General features: G+C 37.0%; 1 protein-coding gene across 1 annotated transcript in view; it reads right to left on the bottom strand.

Moving 5' to 3' along the window:
* The window catches only part of LOC148645446 (uncharacterized), a 35,222-nt gene extending 27,405 nt beyond the window's left edge, over positions 1 to 7,817 (bottom strand). The window contains exon 1 of the mRNA XM_088610977.1: positions 7,487 to 7,817. Within this exon, the coding sequence (XP_088467103.1) occupies positions 7,487 to 7,556 (70 nt within the window). The 5' untranslated portion in view covers positions 7,557 to 7,817. The remainder of the gene's footprint in view (positions 1 to 7,486) is intronic.
* Positions 7,818 to 18,529: the final 10,712 nt, after the last annotated feature.

Raw genomic sequence — 18,529 nt, 5'->3', positions numbered from 1 at the left:
AACATATGCCATTATAAAACCTTTTCCATCGGCCACTCAAGAAAGGGGTGTAAAGTTATTACTGTAGTGCACATTCACTAAGACTGAACCAAACAATTATAGACTAAAAATTATTCAGTTACAAGTCAAGTTATCAAAATTATAATTAGAACTAAAGGACAGATCCCTGTATCTCAAAATAAGATTTAGAATGGGTAATGGATAAAAACACAGAAGTTACAACCAAGGCTCTGATTTTGGAATTAATGTCATTGTTAGAATACTGCAGTGATCTATAGTATATGAGGACTATGTTAATGTAAATTCTGATATAAGTAGTAAAGCAGTGACATTTATAGATAAAATCAATGGGTTAATAAACGCTGTAAAGGCTGCAAAGGAAATTCTAGGAGAATTCGATTAGAACAGCTGGCAGATGATATTTAATATAGACCATAATGCATAATTTTGGAAAGACAAATCTCCCAGTATTTTCTCCACTCTGAGGTCAGGATAGAATGCTCCCTGCACAACGTGAACACTCCTTTACTGTGGTAAACTTTCAGGTTTCCCAGTACTGTAAACCCTAAAGACACCCTCCAGGACCCCAGCTCCCCAGTCAGGGAAGTCTGCGCAGTTGTATTTTTAGGTCGCTCTGTACTCTGTTTTTCACTTGCCACACCTGTATTTAAATCTCCACATTCACTAAATCAGGCGCTGGAGTATTCAAACTGATTCACTACAGGTTGCCCAATCCCAATCCCCACTGAACTAATCATTGATCACTCAATTCGTTGTTCTTATTCTTTCAGCTGTTCACCAAGTCTTCAAACACCTACTCTTTACAAACAATTGGTCACTCTTCTCATCACTAAATACACTGGTCTCTCTGTAATCGATATCTGCACCCCTATTGCAGTTGTTTTTTTTATTTTTTTCTCTCCAAGACATCTGACACATCGGCGGACATGTCTGTCTGCTGAAGGTAATGCCAGGGAGTACCTGGCTCTCAAGCTATGCCATCTCTAGGGAGAAGCTATTCTGCTACTGCACATTGCCAAGTCATGCCACATTCCTCCAGGTAACAATGCCTCCAAGTCCTTTGGCAGTGCACTTCAAGCCAGGCGGAATAGTTGCTACGCAGTAGAAATGCAGGATGCCATTCTTCCCTCACTTTTGGGCCTGTTGGACAAGCAGATTCTTTCCCTCACCTTCTGGCCCGGTGGGATATCCTGCACTGCGTCCCTCACCTCGGTCACGTCTGTCAAGCAGGTCACAACAGTCCCATTCCTCGTCACCGTAGTCTGTTCAACACCTGCGGTGCCCATCAGTACAGCTTAAATCAATCAACCCTGGCTGTTCTTATTGATGACCAAACCACACAGAGCCTGTCTTCTCAGCTCTTTTCCCTTGTATGGAATTCCATTATTTCTCAGTGCCAACTATTCAATCACCCCAGGCACGCCTTGTTTCTACAGGTTTTTGTTTTATCCACAGATGGCTTTTTCTCAAAGTCACCTCCCAGTACCTCACAACCCCATGATAGCTGTATTTTTGGTGGGGATAGGACAGTAGCTGTCTTCTCTTGGTTGTTCTGTAGGGCTTTGTGAAAGAAGGCGACATGGGGACATACACAGCTTTGCACAATATGCTTCACCTCTTATAAAGCTAGTCTTTCATGTTATGTCTTTTTTTTTCTCTGCCTCCATCCAAGTCCAACCCAATCACTTCACCGCTTGGTTATTCAAGCAAACTTAATCAAGCAAGCACAGGCAAGAGCCTAGAATATCTAGGTGAATTGCTGGTTGTAATGTATGTAACAATTCTAATACATGTACAAAGACATACACAAGCGTTTTAGCTTAGCAACAAGTAGCTTATTTACTGGAGATTGAATTACATCAATGAAACCAAAACATCCAGTAACATACTGAATATGGAATAGGCTTTAAGCCCTTTCACTTAATTTTAATAATTTCATACTCCCATACAAACAATATTCAGCTGTGTAAGTAAAGCAAGCATGTGGAATCTTGTGTGATTCTCTATACAAATAAATGTGCATAAATTAAATACCTGGAAATCTGAACAATATGCAGATTTATCCATTAGTAATGGATATATCCATTGCTAGTAATGAGTAATCCATTGCATTATATTAAATAACTGAACATGTTATATTTTGTTGGAGGTCAGGTGAAAGGAAATTGTCCTTATTATTTTGTATGCTACTTTTTTCATTCCATCTTTGATCAGCAGTGATATGAAGTTTCTTTTAAGGATTGTTTTCATAGGTTTAGTGAATTTGCTGCTCCCAGTACAGACAGGCTTGAGCTTGGCTTTTAATGTACACTGTCTTCCTATCACTAGCACACCTTGTTATTAAAAATTACATATTAATTGCTTTCAAACCATTAATGTAGAGGATGTTTCAGGCCCCATTCAATGTCAGTCATGCATTAAAATTTGCTTGTGAATGCTTGCTGATATTTGGATGAAAGGCATAAATCCAACACTTTTGACATTTATTCAGGCAAAGGTTGCACATGGTAGTCAGCATCGGTAGGTTAATTTTCTTTAACATACAACATTTTTTCACACCTACTCTCATGCATTGTAAGATGCACTTAAAGGAAGGTAGGTGGGTGGATCTTGCACAACTTCATTTCTGAAGTGCAATGCAGTATACCAATAACTGAATGCATACTCAAAGCAGTATTTTAGAAAAAATTCCTAGTATTTTTATATGACAAGTCATGTGTGTCATATGATACCAAAGTGTTAATTGTGCGAACTTTAGCTTTTTCGTTTTGTCATTGGGCAAAATGCTGTTCCCTGGTTTATTTCTATATTTCCAGTCTTGTCTTTCTGTGGTGCGGTTTTCGGACCGAGGGAGAGCAGGGATAATTGGTATAATGTTGTCAGAATGATGCTTGATGTCATATTCACCAGTTCTAGTGTTCTACAGTATAAACGAGAACAAGTGAACAAAAGCAAGCCATACGTGAAACACTCTTTGTACTCTATATCTGACAAAATGCAGCTTTTTAAAATTCAACTGGGGCTCCTTGCTCTCTATTTGTTCTACTCAGATTGCCAGTTTTATATTCACACAGACACCTGGCCTCTCCATAAAGTTTTTTTTTGTTATTGTCTGCATGGTGGACTTCATGTGTGTCATCACAAAACCACAATAGCTCTGAGCTGACTTTTTGGAAGAAACACAAGCAGTCCTCATTTCAAAGACATGTGACCCATGCAAACTTGAAAACCATGTTTTATCCAGAATAAAATACAGTTTGTTGTGGCTTCATTAATACAGATCGTAAGAATAGTGTTATTCACAGTAAATAAGTACAACTACAGTAAAGGGCAAAAACCCAGAGGGCAAATTCCAGAACGCTCTACAAAGTTAATGGTCATTGAGTAAAACATTTTTTATGCAATGGCAATGAAAGAAAAACAATGTCAGCATTCTTTAATGACATGCAGCATTATCTTTTTAATTCCTTAAAATGGGTTAGCCTGCCCTGCACTGAGCTTCCAAGGATCACCTTTGCCATTACAAAGGCATGTTCTCCCAGAACAAAGTTTGATATTATTTTATTTTTATCAACCAGCCACAACAACCCAGTGGAAGTGATTGATAACACATTATATCCAAAAGTTTATATATCTATCTATATCTTAATTTGATAGCCATAACAGGGACATTTTGTATTCTTTTAAATGTGTGAGGATATCCAAAGACAATTAAAGGAATATAAATGTGAGGCTTTCTGAGGTCTTATGTATATAACATTTGAATGTCTTATGAATGTAACATTCTGACAAAATTACTTTTCTTGACAAGGCCGTACAATGTTAGGTTATTGGTGAGAATAATATTACCACATACAGTACAGTGCTTAAACTTGAGAATGAACCAGAAGACAGTCTAGCATTTCATGTGCACATCACAGATTGATAATACAAAGCCTCTTGATGCTTAATGTGCATTAAGTATTTGTCTTTAAGATTCTATAAAGCAGCATTTTAAAAATGTTTGTGAGGATGAAGTGAAGAGAGGCATTAAAGAAAAATTCTAAATGTTGCAGTACACTTAATGGAATTTATGGATAAGAACATGAAAGAGACTTTTTCATCTCAGTCCATTTGAAGGGAGATCAGAATCTTTAATCAAGAGAAGCCAGAAATACGAGACTGTAAACCAAAAAAGAGCTTAAAATCTAATGCACAGGATTTTAGGAATTCTGTTAGAGTGGGTCATTTATGTGGTTTCAGACTACCAAGCGAACGTGTGTATGTCGCTTTCATGAGGAATGACTCAGCTACTGGTGATTTTCCTAAAGTCTGCTTTGTTACCTTGGCTAGGCACTTAGGAAAAAAAGCACCTTGAAATGTGAGCTCTCAGCAAGCAGAGTGTCTCACAAAATGCAAGAACCTTGCCTTTAGATTCTGGCTGTTTTATAAGATTGGTATACTCAAATGGAAATTGACAAAGAATGCTCTTCAGCACGTATGACATCCTGTGTACACACATATTTCTGACATACTACACAAGTATTCTCCACAAATTGCTCATTAACAGACTTATTCTGAACCTACATCTTCATGTTTATTCTTTTTCACCACAACATTTACCAGAATTGAACTGAGGTTCCTGATGATAACTAATGATGTTGCTATTCACTATAGGTGATATAGTGAAACAACCATAACTTTCAGAGCATGTTGCATATTTACTCATACATGCAGTACTTCCCCATTTTCCACAGACTAAGCATCCACAAGCTGATCAGTACTCGGAGGTAATATCCTTTGAGCTCAGTAATGGTTGTGAACAATACCAGTCATATGATCTTATTGAGATGTTCCAGATTAATTGCTTTCAAAGCAGTGTACAAAATATATTAATGCACCAATGCCACACCTCTGTATCTACATATAATAGAACTAATAATTATACCATAACCACTACTATAATAATAGCATTAAACCATGTTTGATCAACAGGACACTGTGTCTTGTGAGGCAATGCTTCCGAAATTCAGCAGAGCTCCACACAGAATGGTACACAAGCTTGGAAAGAGACAACCCATTCAGGTCATGGATAGCTGTTGTGTCACAGACCTGCCCAATGAGCGGCTTTCAAACATCTTGTACTTTCACCTTGTCTGTCAAAAGTGCTGGACATTGAATCTTTTTAGGTAAAGCACCTGATGCTCCTATTTTTTGTCTTTCCAAGGATTTCCAGAAGACAGTCATTGAAATAGGTTTGGATTAAGATTCACTTCTCAACAGTTCATAGCCAACAGTTATAGTTTGTTTTCATACAACTGAACCTACATACAGTACAAATGCATCTTTGAAATATAGATTGGGAACACAGAAAACATCTCGGTGAATTTGTGTTGAATATTGCATAAACAAGTTAGTACAGAATGTGTTGACTTCAACATTGTGATGCAAGTATTGTGTGTTGGATATAGACGGTGATGTTTGAAGTAGAAATGCTGAATATACAGTAAGGTGATATAATTACTTCTTCTCATTTCCACATTAACACATGGCTTCTAATTTCTAATTCAAAACAACTTAAAAGGCGATAAGTTAAGACAACACAAAAGAAAGAAAAATATAAGGCATTAGGCTCAGTGTGATTGATTATGTAGTGATAAGGCACTATTTTTGCAGAAAACATAGTACTACCCAGGAAATGGAGGGGAATTTGTAGAACCAAAATGTTTTCACAATGTTCACTTAAATTTTGTAACTGTGCAGAGCAACCCAAAAACATTTTCCACAAACAGTATTGAAACACTTCTCAGAAAATGTGATTGTTTTTCATTCTATGTTTTGTCTTGTTTTATTTTTCATTATTCCCTTTTCCAAAGTCTGACATCATGGAAAAGTGTTGGTAGCTTTGGCCATTTAGGAGTCGTACCTACCTGTTTTGGCCTGTTTTGTGTAGTGTGATTCACCGGGTGAACCACAGAGAAAAAAAAAACACTTTCTTTTTATCAAGAAAGTAACATATTCTTTGTTTGAGTACAGGTATGAGATTGGACAAGATTGATGACTAATTGTAAAAGACTTTAGAACTAGTTTCTCACACTTCAGTGTGGAGTAGTGATTAGGTTAGGGCTCAGAACACATATTGGGAAGGATGTTGATTCATATTCTTGGTGGGGCACTACTATTTAACTGCTGAGTAAGGTACTACACTAAATTAAAATAAATTTAAAGTGCTATAAATGGGTAAAAACACAAAGTGACTTGAAAAAAAGCATCAGTAAAATAAAATCATAATTTTTGAGTGGAAACAGGCTGTTTTGGGTGCCTTGTGACCAAAGCAACAATAAAATCACTTACAGTAGATGAGTATTCTGTCTGTGTTACAGCACCAACATTGCTAATACCAATATTAGAAAATCTATCAGGTTTAGAATGTGTATTCAGGAGATGTCCATTGGAAGTTTTGTGAAATTCACACTTTGATCTCCTAAGTCGTTTTACCTTTCAAAGACAGTTTTAATTTCTGAAAGCATTTCTAAACTGAACCAGCTCATTCAAGAAGTGAAGTTCAGTCTAAAAAAACAGTGACTCTGGAGATGCAGAAACCTTTTTTTCCATTGTGTGAGCAATGAAGTACAGCCTCACTGGAGTTCAAAACCAAAATGTCCAGGAGATTATTGTCAGCACCTCCTGATTCTTCTTTTTAAACATCCAAATCTCTGCCATTTAATGGAAAGGAAAGCCAGCTGGACTTCTGTATCAATGACCTCTTTAGATAGTAGCTGAAATCCCAGCAGAGCTCATTGGGCATTAAAATGCCAAACAAATGTAAATTCCATTAGGAATTTCAATGAGATGCCTCCCCAGTCAAAAGGCCCCCATCCCTCCACCGTCCAAAAATCACTGCTTAAGACAAGTAAACCTTGGCACCATTCCAGTGGCCAATACAGTGAGCCCTCTGCCAGTCTGTATGCTGTGGCGCTGAAGAAAAAATCAAACCAACCTGTTTGATTTTTGGTACCAAATTCTATCTGCGCTCAATACTCGAAAGGAAACAAATGAAATGCTATATGTCTTTGTATTGCTTAGGCAGGTATGAACACTTCAGCAGCTCTGTCCCCGAACCTGCTGAATACTGGAACATAAAAATGCTATAAACTGAGTGACAATGATAAATTGGCTATTTAATATTCGAATGAACTACCCTCAGAAAAATCCCTTTTGTTTCCAGTCCCTGGCAAACCTGGACACATCAAAGGCATAACTAAAGCCAGCCTGGCACCAACACAAGCACAGCAACAGATATCTGAGCGCCACTGAGAATGTCTATGTAGCTGATGCCTCGCAGTTCTCATTCATTCCCTTTTAAGCAGCAGAATCCATGCTTTTTGTCACAGCATCCCTGCTTTAAGACACCCAGCTTTCCACACAAAAGCCCAAAGCATTTAAATTCCAAATAGAAAAAAAGAATAAAAGCAAAATGGCTTACCTTGTGTCTTCACAGAACTGGGAAAGACAATTAATCCATAAGCCAGAAAGAGCAAGCAGGTCCAAAACATTTTTTCTCCTCTTGTCTCCAACAAGTGAGAGAGCACTGAGCCGTCTGAGTGACTGTGTCGGTCTGTAGCTGTGAAGCCGCTGGAGACTTTCACTGAACTTTTTTTTTTATATTCTCTGTGTGAGAAGGGACTTAACTCAGCCAGTGACACATGTGAAGGGAGGAGGCTGGTACGTTCACACCCTTTTTTCTCCCCAGCTCTCTCCTGCCCTGGTAGCAACACATTTATGTTACCCAGACAAAAGGAGTCCTCTCAAAAAGGTGCTCTCTCTCCCTCCCTCCATTTCTCCCTCCCACTCCCCCTCCCTCTCTATCACATGGTGTATAACAGAGTGTCATCCTGGTCAAACACCTCGCCCTGTGCAGTTCAAAACTTCACCCATTCTTTTCTTTCTTTTTCTCCTTTACTTGTCAGCCCCTCCCCCTGTTATGTCTACTTTAAGGACCGGATTTAATCTCTTTGCTTTGTTTTCATCAAGTAGTTATTGAAGAGAGTAGTATCTGGGGCAATTTAATCACTCTCAATTCACCAAATTTGACCATATGAGCTGAGACATTGAACTTTAAATTACTCACAGCTTGATGTGTTCAAGGTCCAAGTGAGATACAGTAAATACATTTGCATGGTTTGGATTTCATACTCAGATTTTGATTAGCGATCACTTCCTGTCTTAAACCAGCGTCCTCAATTATTTTTACAGTGATCTCAGCTGAAATAGTCATGCATTCCACATCTCCCTCCTTCTGGACCCCTTTCATCAAACAGGATGACTCCTGTAGATTATTGATCCTTCCTCCTGTGTTGTACAGCACCTCCTTTAGTGCCATTTCTGTACCCTGATGATATTCAACCTGCTCCTGTGTGCTACGTGCTTTTTATTGTGGCTGTACATTGGGTGCCACTTCATCATTTATAGAAAGAATACAGTATTAACTATTTAATAAGCTACAGTAAGTCACAGTAATATAAGAATACCACAAAACATTTAGGAATAGAATAAATTCAGCTTTCAGACAAATGACTGGTACCACTGCATTTTCTGCCATCTTTAAATGAGATTCAAAAAGATACAGACGGAGGCTTTTAGCACAACTGTGGATTGTAAGTACTTGGAAGTTCACAAACAGTACTACACCTTAATACAACAGACTTATACAGTACCTAAATTCACACCATAGGGATTGCCTAAGCACTTGTCTTTTATGTGTGAGATTTATGTGTTAGTTGTAAATAACATCTAAAAGTATTTATCTTTTTCTCACACTATATTTATTATCCATTCGCAGAACTAGCAAGTCTGATAAGGTAGTTGATTTAATTTTGTGTTGATCATTAATAGCTTTTTGAGATGTTTACACACTAGTTAACCATCACTATCAGAAGCAGATACCTGAAAAATAAAAGAGGCAGAGATTCCACTTAGTAGAAACCAAAAACAAAAGCACATTTCATAAATTTGATCAGATTTTATATGTTCATATGTTAAAGTAGTAGGTCATTGGGTTTGGAGGAGAGAAAAAAAAACAAATTCCCCAATAGAGAAATTAAATCACTGTGGATCCAAGACACCATGACTGCCCATGATGATGTGGAAAAAGAAGGTTCTGGATTGTCCTTTAGTCTTTAGGTATTTTATCCTGGGAGGCACTGATAAGAGGGTTATTAACTTGGTCTAAAATCTAAGTACATCTTCTGGAGTTTAACAAACTCCAGACCCTGGGTCTGTTACAGGCCACCTGGATACAGATTGTCATGTACATGTACTGTAGCAGTTGGCAGCTACAAGGCTGAGTTCCAGGCAGTGGAAAGAAAGAGTCATGTTAGAGTCACCAGATTGAAAAAAAAATTGCCACCTAAAACGTAATATTAAAGAACAATGTCACGGTCAGAATCAAACACAAAAATAAATTTAAAACAAAAAAATATGACTTTTTCACATCACCTTCAGTAACCACTTATGCTGACTGAGGAGCTTGATTCGGTTACCCAGCCCTTCACAAGAATAGCCTGGGTCAATTTTTCAGTGCTCATCCTAAAGATTGTGTTGACTTTGCCAGTATGATTTAGGATCTTCAACAGCTGCATCTGATTTCAAGACTGTGAATATTCAATTTCCTTAAACTGCTTGAGTCCCCCATTGCTGGAGATTATATGCATAAATGACACAAACTTAAAAACATTTAACAAGATACAGCACCTCTCCACTAAGAGAGGATTCTGCAGTCTTCCTTCTGCAGTGTGGCTCCTCGTAATGACATCCACCATTGGTGGAAAACATCTATAAGTACAAATGAAGTCAATTATTTATTACCCATCTGGTGTGTAAACATCTGTAATCCCAGAAGATGGTTGTCTACTTTTTTATGTCTGTGCAGATCACCTTCACATAACGTTCAAACTGGCTTTCTTCCAGTTCAAGAATGACTTTCACAGACCTGTATTTTAAAAGTGTGAAAGAGAATTGTTTAAAGCAACCCAGAACACTTTAATCTGTTAAAAACGTGATTTTAAGGAAATGAAAAATCTGGACCACCGGAAGGTGATGTTAGAAACTGTAAACCCAGTATTTGACCCATTGGCTAATCAATCCCAGTGTGCCAGAGATTCAGGAAAGTCTTTTATTTTGATTAATATTTACTGTAAACAAACCACTCTAGCATTGTAAGGGAAAATGGCGTAATGCATATTACTTGATCTCCTGTTTTGAAATTCTGTACATGTAATTATTAAGGATTGCCTGGAAAATGTAAGAGTGTGAGTTATAATCGCTGAGGGTTTTGTGAGGAATTTCCCTAAAATAATTATTCTAATCCCAGAAATAACACTCCTTCTAGAATCAGGACAGCTTCCAGTTCTTCTGGGAAAGGAGGGGGAAAACTGAATAGAGCTGGCACCCCAGTACGTGATCTTCTGGCACAGCCTGAGGATCAGAGAGTGGGATTTTCATTAAAACATTTTTACTGGAAATGTCTGTTAATGTTGTGTAAATTGTTACTCTTTGTCAATACCATGATTCATCTGTTATAGCAATAAAGCTCTTTGCATTTGAATGCCAACATGGTCAAGGTGAACCATTAGCCCTTTGTTATAGTTACTGTATGTAGATTTATGGTCAATTTAAAAACACTCATTGTCCCCAATCTCCAATCTTGGCAAACTAATGCATTTCTAGGTGGAATCACTAAGGCTTTGGGTGGCACAATAATAGTCAAGACCTCTAGGCATTCCTACCAAGGCAATACTTACTTAATGTGCTTCATTAACTCTTATCATTTTCAAGTGAAGACATTTAGTCTAAATGGAGTGGGTATTATTGTCATCACACAGACAGAGTTCCAGAAATCTGAGACTGAACAATGCAGAGCTGGTCAAGGTCTGTTTAGTATTTTCTCTGTGTATTTTATACTTTTGTATTTCTCTTTTGTTTAGTTTGGGTGTCATTTTAAGGATGAATTAAGTAATTCATCAAGTAAAGTGCAGATGTATAAGAAAATATAATAGGTAAGGCTATTTAAAATAAGGACACACAACATAAGAAAGTTGGCAAATAAGAAGAGAGCATTCAGTACCAAATATCTAACTAGATGTAGCTTATAGATCCAAGGATGTCATCCAGATCCTTTGTGAAAGAAGCAACACAATTGGATTTCAGTAACATGACTGGATAACTTGTTCCAGAAAGCCACAACCCTTTCTGTAAAAGACTTACTGGCTTTTCTAAATTTTATTTTTCCATTAGTTTCCATCTGTGTCATCTGTTTTAAGTGTCATGGCTGATTTAAAAGAAGTCCACTGGCTTGACTTTCCAGCACTCTTCAGGATATTGAATCAGGTCCCCTTGAACTCTTTTTTTCTTCGAGATTGAGTACTCCATCATTACTGATATATCAAATTCCTGACATAGTCAAGGAGACAAGGAGAGACCAGGATAAATACAAACCCGAGTTTACTGTTGGATGTCTTATATTTATAATATTCCTCATTTCTTGAGCAAAATGTCATTGAAGGTAAAGTGTACTTCACCTTTCTATTAAACACAGTGTGTTAAATAATCATATTAATTATCAAAGCCCTTCTTGGCCTGTATTGCAAAGAATCTTTTGTCCTGCAAAGAAGTGAAATCAAACATTAAATTTCAAGCCAACTGCAAAACATGACATGCATTCTGGAAATAGAAATGCATTGAATATTCCAGGCATATTTCTATTAGAGTGTCTGCTTTGCTTTCAATGTGAGTACAATGAGTCCATGTATGAGGGGAGCATTATTTCAGGTAGAGAGAGATATTGACATGAAATGAAACACTAAGTGACACAAGTGGCAGGTTACTGCACATAGCTTCTCTGGGGAATATATTGGCTTCATTAAAAACTAAGTCAATTACTGAAACAAGAAGAGCATGATCCTGTAATTACTATATAACAGCATGGTTCTTCTTTCATGAACCCTATCCTCACTGAAAATTTTGGAATAATTTTTAATTGCAAAGTTTTTACATTTTGAGAGTCATGTTCTATTATTTGAAAAAGTGCTTGACCCTAAGATCAAATGATGTGAATAAGAGGGACATAGTCTAGTGCACTAAACAGTATACAGTACTATGTTATGTCACAGGGTCTCTGGTTTGGTTCTGAAATGGAGTCCTAGTGTTACATACTGACCTTTTCATTTTCTCTCTTTTCTTGTCTACCCAAGAACACGCAAGGGACCTTTCAGTTTACATTTTGGAATAGAACTGGTTAGCTGTCCTAAACTACTCCTATACAAATGTTCTAAAAGTTGAGAGGAAACCAGAGAGTAACCAGGATTTTACAAAATACTTAAAGGCCTTACATTTAAAAATAAATCAATACTGTAAAATAGTATCTCTATGCATGTGCCAGTTTCTAGAGCCTGTCCTTTTGCACATTTTCAGGTCCTAATGTTTGAGGAAATCTTCTTCTAATTGATTTAAAATACTCATGACGATAGTTTTGGTAAACTAGAATAGGCAATAGAGTGACCTTAAACAGAATTTTGATAAAACGAGTAAGTAATCAATGAAGTAACTACTGACATACAAGACGTTAAAATTAGGCAGCTAGTTTATACACCTAATATAGCGCCTAATATAAGGAACAGACAGAAATCATTCTGGCTCAACTGCCTTTCGCTGTCATCATCCTAGGAACAGCTTTTTAAAATAACTGTGGCAAAAGCAAAGAGAACATCCTGTTTGCATTGTGATTGATTCAATGCTGTGGCTTTTGTTACTGAGCCCTACCTGCTCCTGTCTCAGCTTTTAGATCTCCTCTTTTTATTCTTCATTTTTCACAGCCCTCATTCTACCTCAGTGCAAATGCAGCCATATCTTTTGAATCTGCATACTAAAGAGAGTAGGTTTGGATTCAAAAAGAATTTGTTTATGTGGAGATGGTTATTTTTAAAATGAAACTTATATACTGTACTGTGAAAGTACTCTTACTTTAAACTGTATACATGTGCATTGTTTAATTTAGCATTTAGTTATTTAGCTGATTTAAGCAGGATTCAATTAATGCATGTATATGTTTAGAAACATGTGCCTGTTTTATAATTTTCTATTTATTTCCATAAGAATAATTCTAGTGAAATGAAACCTACCCCTGAGCATCCTGTGAAAGGTATTTACAGTGGAGCTGAAGCACAGGACTACTTAGGACTACAGGTGATACTTTTGTCCTTCATAGCCAGAACAACAATGATTTCAGCTGGGTCTCTGTGGCAGGTCCCCCTGTGGTGTGGTGGTTGAAAACCCATGCCTGCTAATTGATTCTCTGCACCGTTTACACCCCTAGATAGAATATAACTGCACAAGGAATCTCTGGGCCAGGGAAGAGGCTGGGCCTCGATCCCAGGTGTTCCACAAGCACTGTCCCACCCTCATCTGGGTCACAACCCACTTTGCCTATCTGTTTCCCCTTTTGTCAAAGCCTGAATGGGTTCCTTCTGCCCATAAGTCTACCTGAGAGCTCCCACTTCCTTGGTTGAGTAGTTGAGTTCATTGAGTGATCAACTGTATTGATACGCTGAGAGAGAAAATGGTGGCAAACACCATAATAATTGACCATATTGTATTTATTAAACCCAGAGTCAACAGGTGAGCACTGAACCGTCAACTACAGAGCCAACTCACCAACTGTTTTCACCAAAAGACTGACCTCACCAAGAGAACTATTCTGTGCTCTCTATCTCTTTATAGAAAAAAAGCCTGTTTGGAAACAGCTGTACTAGATCCCTTTGTTGTACCTGCATGTGAATGCCTGCACTTCCTTTCTTCTCTAAACCATCTCAAAGCTGCCCTCCAGCAACTTTAACTGACAAGGACAACCCAGAGAGACAGCTACTCCACCACAGGCACTCAAACTGGGACAAACCGGTGTGTGTCTATGTGGAGTGTGTGGAGAAGACAGGAACTGAAACAAGGACACATAGCAGCTCAGTTTGTTTTGGTCACGAAAAAGGATCTCAATCTTATTAGTTACTGATCTCTAGGACAGAGCTGCTAGCTTTCATTCTGCGGAGGTGAGGATTTCAATTGACCTATAAATCCCGCAGTCTTTGTGAAATAAAATTGAGGTCAGCTGTCTCTGTTGTATTTTGTGTTTGTGGTGAACACAAATACCTCACAACAATACAGCAGAACTGAAGAATTCAGTCCTTCTCCTAGAATGTGGCTGTTTGTTTAATATTACTCTGTTAATAATATACTAAGGTGTTGAAATCCTACAATTGACAATAAAACGTCATCAGCAAGTCTTTACTTAAGTTTACTAATTATTTAGTCACTTCAGTTTATCAGATATTGGAGATTTTAAAACAACTTGCAAGAAAAAGGTTAGCAATTGATAAAATACCATTGATCTCATCTTGCTGGCTTGCTCACTAGTGCTTTAAAGTCATTAGGATCTCATCAAGCATTTGATAGAAGGATCTGATTAAATCAGTATCAACAACATGGCACCTTGTTCCAGATGCCACAGTGCTTTGTGTAAAGAATGTTCCCCATTCTCAATTCTTTTTTGAGAATGTTTCTGAAAAGGTCCCAGGAGCTTGCATCGTTTATCCCACAGTATTTTATGGATAAGCTTTCATAGCTTTTTCCAGTATTTCAATACTTCTATCAAGTCTTTTGTTATCTCTTATTTATTTCTGTATAATATTGTGTTTGCTCTAGAACCCTCTTAAAGTCAGCAAGAACCTTTTGGTAATGTGATAACCAGAATTGTACATTATCTTCTAAATTCGATCTGACAATTATATAAAATACAGCTCTTTTAGCATCATATTCCATGATTAAATTAGTTTTTCACTATTTATTCTTGCATCTTGTTGGCATTGTCTCAAGTACTAAAAACAACCGAAGCAATAAATTTAGGCAAATTATCAGTTCAATTAGGAAGCTGTGTAGTCAGCAGGAAAATAAACTAGAGGACCTCCAGCAATAAAGATGAATATATAAGCTGGGGAAAACTACACTTTAACCATGTTCACATCACATCTTTTGGGAGAAGTTGACCAGAGGGTTTAATTCCTGGGGTGCTGTCTGTGTGGGGTTTCTCCCACAGTCCAAAGACATACTGGTAGGTTAAGTGAGTTCTGGAAAAATTAGCTCAGGTGCGAGTGTGTATTCATTTGTGTCTTGTGTATCCTGTTTCTTACTGAGATGGGTTCTGGCTTCCCCATGACACTAAATTGGATAAAGCGCTTTGAAAATGGATGAATAGAAGTCAACAACATAGACCTATACACTCAGAACCAGGGTCTCCCATAATGACTGTCTTCCCACCTTCAAAATCTCTGACTCAGTGGAGCCAACTTCCTACAACACAGATGTACAGAGACTGTGAAAGACCATGAAAGAGCAATTACTTATTATGAAGAATAAAAGATGAACTACAGTATGGCTGGTTTGCAAATCTTACTGTTGAAAAATATTTTTCCTTGTCTTTAAAGCAGAAAGAGAATGCTTCACAGAACATCAATTTAAGTGCTTTTGTGTTACATATAAAAGCAAAGGGCATTCAAAGGTGAAAGCTTTTGTTTTGTCCAGACATGACTACTGCAATATCCTGCTTGCTGGATTGTTACAGATCACTTTGTAGAAACACCAACTTGGTAAGAATTCATCAGCTAGAATTATGAACAGGTCTCATTCTGGTGAGAATGCTGCCCGTGTGCTGGGTTAGACTTCAATTTTAATAGACTTCAAGATGTTACTCTTGAGATTTAAGACAAAGATATCTGTCCCCTTATATTCCTGACCTCCTGATAAGTTATACCTGTAGCTGCACTCTCTTGTTCTCTAGTGTATCTATATGGACATCTTTTTTTGCGAGATTAGAAACTGAATTTGTTTCTCACCTTAAAACTCAGTTGTTCTGCCATTAAAATAGCCTTTCTATTGGTTTTATGTAAGATATTGTTAACTGAATATTGTTTTATTTTGTCAGGTATTTTGATGATATTTTTTCTGTTTTTACTGAGACAATTCTTATGGTAGAATAGATAGGTTAATAGTTTATTAATATGTTATTAATATTCAGTTTGACACTCATTAGTTTTTACTTCTGTTATAGTTACAATGGTGAGGAGTTCTTCATCATTTTGAGAAACATTACACCTCTCACAAGTTTTAGAGAGGGGGCCATATCAGTTTAAACACTTGAAGAAGGCTGCACAGCTGGAATCCTGTTTTTCTTTTCTTTCCTTCCAGTATGAAATGAGACTGTGATTCTTTCACAATTCTCCCATTAGTTCTTTAATACATTTCTGATACTCGATGCACAAAGCAGCCTTCTTTTAATAAACACTCATGTAGTGAAGGAATATGTCTGCTTTTCAGATAATGTTCCGCTGTAATTTCTTTTTCATTTGATTGACTTCCCTGTGTATCCAGTCAGGCTCACAAGCCTCTATGTTTGCTGTATTAATGTATGACCCACTCTCTACTCTACACAGCAGGTTCATTTTATTGGCAAAGAAATTGCAGCACCTATGGTGAGCCTGGCTTTTGAAAAAGCAACAAAAAACCCTTCACTTTCTGAACATAAATCTATCATTAGATATAAATCTAATTTGATTTGCTAAAAGCGTCTGATTGCTCCCAATGTGATTACACTTTGTAACCTGCAAGTAGTAGAGAGCTAAATATATTCAATAGTTTTTGTCTTTACCTGGAACAATAAAATCACATAGTTAATTATTATAATTCAGTCACAAATCAGAATGTTTTATGTTAGGGTAGTTGAGCAGTATATTGAAAATTATTAAATAGTCAAAATCATTCCTATCATTCTATTTTGCTTTGTGATGACCTGGAGTGCATTGCCTGATTTTAAGAAACATTTCTTTATTAAAAGAAGACGTTTGTTCCTTGAAATAAGCTATGGTATCATCTTTGACAATGTGTAGCTTATTCCAACCCTTTGTGTAAGGAAGTTCCTCTTGTAAAAAAAAATGTTTCTCCATGGAGATCTTTCAAACTCATTACTGACTTGTCCAGTTTTACTTAGCTGCTGGAATCTGACCAGGAAGGAGGTGGCGTCTACCTGGATGAGCAATTACTGTCTATAGAAGAAGAAACAAAGCCTTTTGTATCATCCTATCAACAAACTTCTCTTTAGAAAAATCCTTACTTTAAAAAACTCATTTTCTGAAACATTTCCAGGGCTACACACATTTGAAAAATCTTTAGACAGAAGAGCTTTATTCAGACACTCAGAGTTTTCTCAGTTCAAATAAATGTAGGAAAATTGAAAATATATCTCTTTTTTTATTGGCTTATTTTAAGAAAATAGAATCCTTACTTTTCCTTTCTTAACTTTTTATTGTTCTTCACCATTCCCATAACACAAGCAACAATACTTCTGACCCTACTGTATCTCTTCACACTTCCTATATAGAATGAGATGTTATCCCCAACCTTGGTAACTGAGAATGTGAAGCTGATAAAATAAAGATTATAATATCTATTACACATTATAATTATCTATTACACATTCGAAGCTTGGTTGTAGAGATTGACAGCATAGCTTTAAATGTAATCTGTACTTGACATGGACTGGATATAGAGTAGAGGATATTCTCATTTTTCTAAGTCTGTATAATATGATATTGTCGTATTATATTTGTCCCTTGTTCTTTAATCAATTCAAATCCAAAGAACCGTTTACTTGTATTGTCTTTTTAGAAACAAAAACCCCTACATATGAACACCAAGACAGCGGTTTAGATAGGCACATGTTTGGTAAAAGTAAACACTATGATGCTACTGAAATGAATCATTATATCTCAGCTGGAGAGTTTCTGGAATGATAATGACATGCTATCAGCATTGACCCAAGAAATATTGATTGCAGTCTGATTTTAGCAGCAAAGAATGACAAAGCAGCAGACACAAAGCTAAACACAGGCTGACTCTGTGGCTTCAATGAGATATAGATGACGTTTTATGCTTGAACAATGGAACATGGTTCATGCGCTTTAGTGCATGAATGGCACCTAATACTGTATTTCAGTAAGCTAGAACTATTACAGCACACATACAAATTGCTTCAAAAGGGCTGGCTTTACCTAATAATAATAATAATAAAGAATTTCATTATTCAGGTTGGGGGGATACATTTTTAGTCAGCTCCATGGATTGTGTTTTTGTTTAGAGTCTGTCTCGTTCTCCTCTTGGCACGTAGCCCAGTGCAAAACTGTACCCTTATCCCAAGTGAGGTAGGTCAGAGTGAAAAAGCCCATTCAGAAATCCTGTGCAAAGTGAGGTTGGAGTATGCATGCAAGCAGTTGCTATCACAGAATAAATGGAACATAGCTCTTGCTAAGCTCATGCAAAAAATGTTTCACTTTGAAACGGATGATTTCAGAACAATGGTTAAGAGCGATCTATAAAATCGGCTCCTCCTAAGCTCTGTAGGACAAACGGTACATTTAAAACTCTTTTTAAC

This window comes from Lepisosteus platostomus, chromosome 18, assembly GCF_059453375.1.
Source record: "Lepisosteus platostomus isolate fLepPlt1 chromosome 18, fLepPlt1.hap1, whole genome shotgun sequence".
Lineage (NCBI taxonomy): Eukaryota > Metazoa > Chordata > Actinopteri > Semionotiformes > Lepisosteidae > Lepisosteus > Lepisosteus platostomus.
The sequence above is the reverse complement of the archived record's forward strand: the minus strand, read 5'-3'. Positions and strand labels throughout refer to the sequence as shown.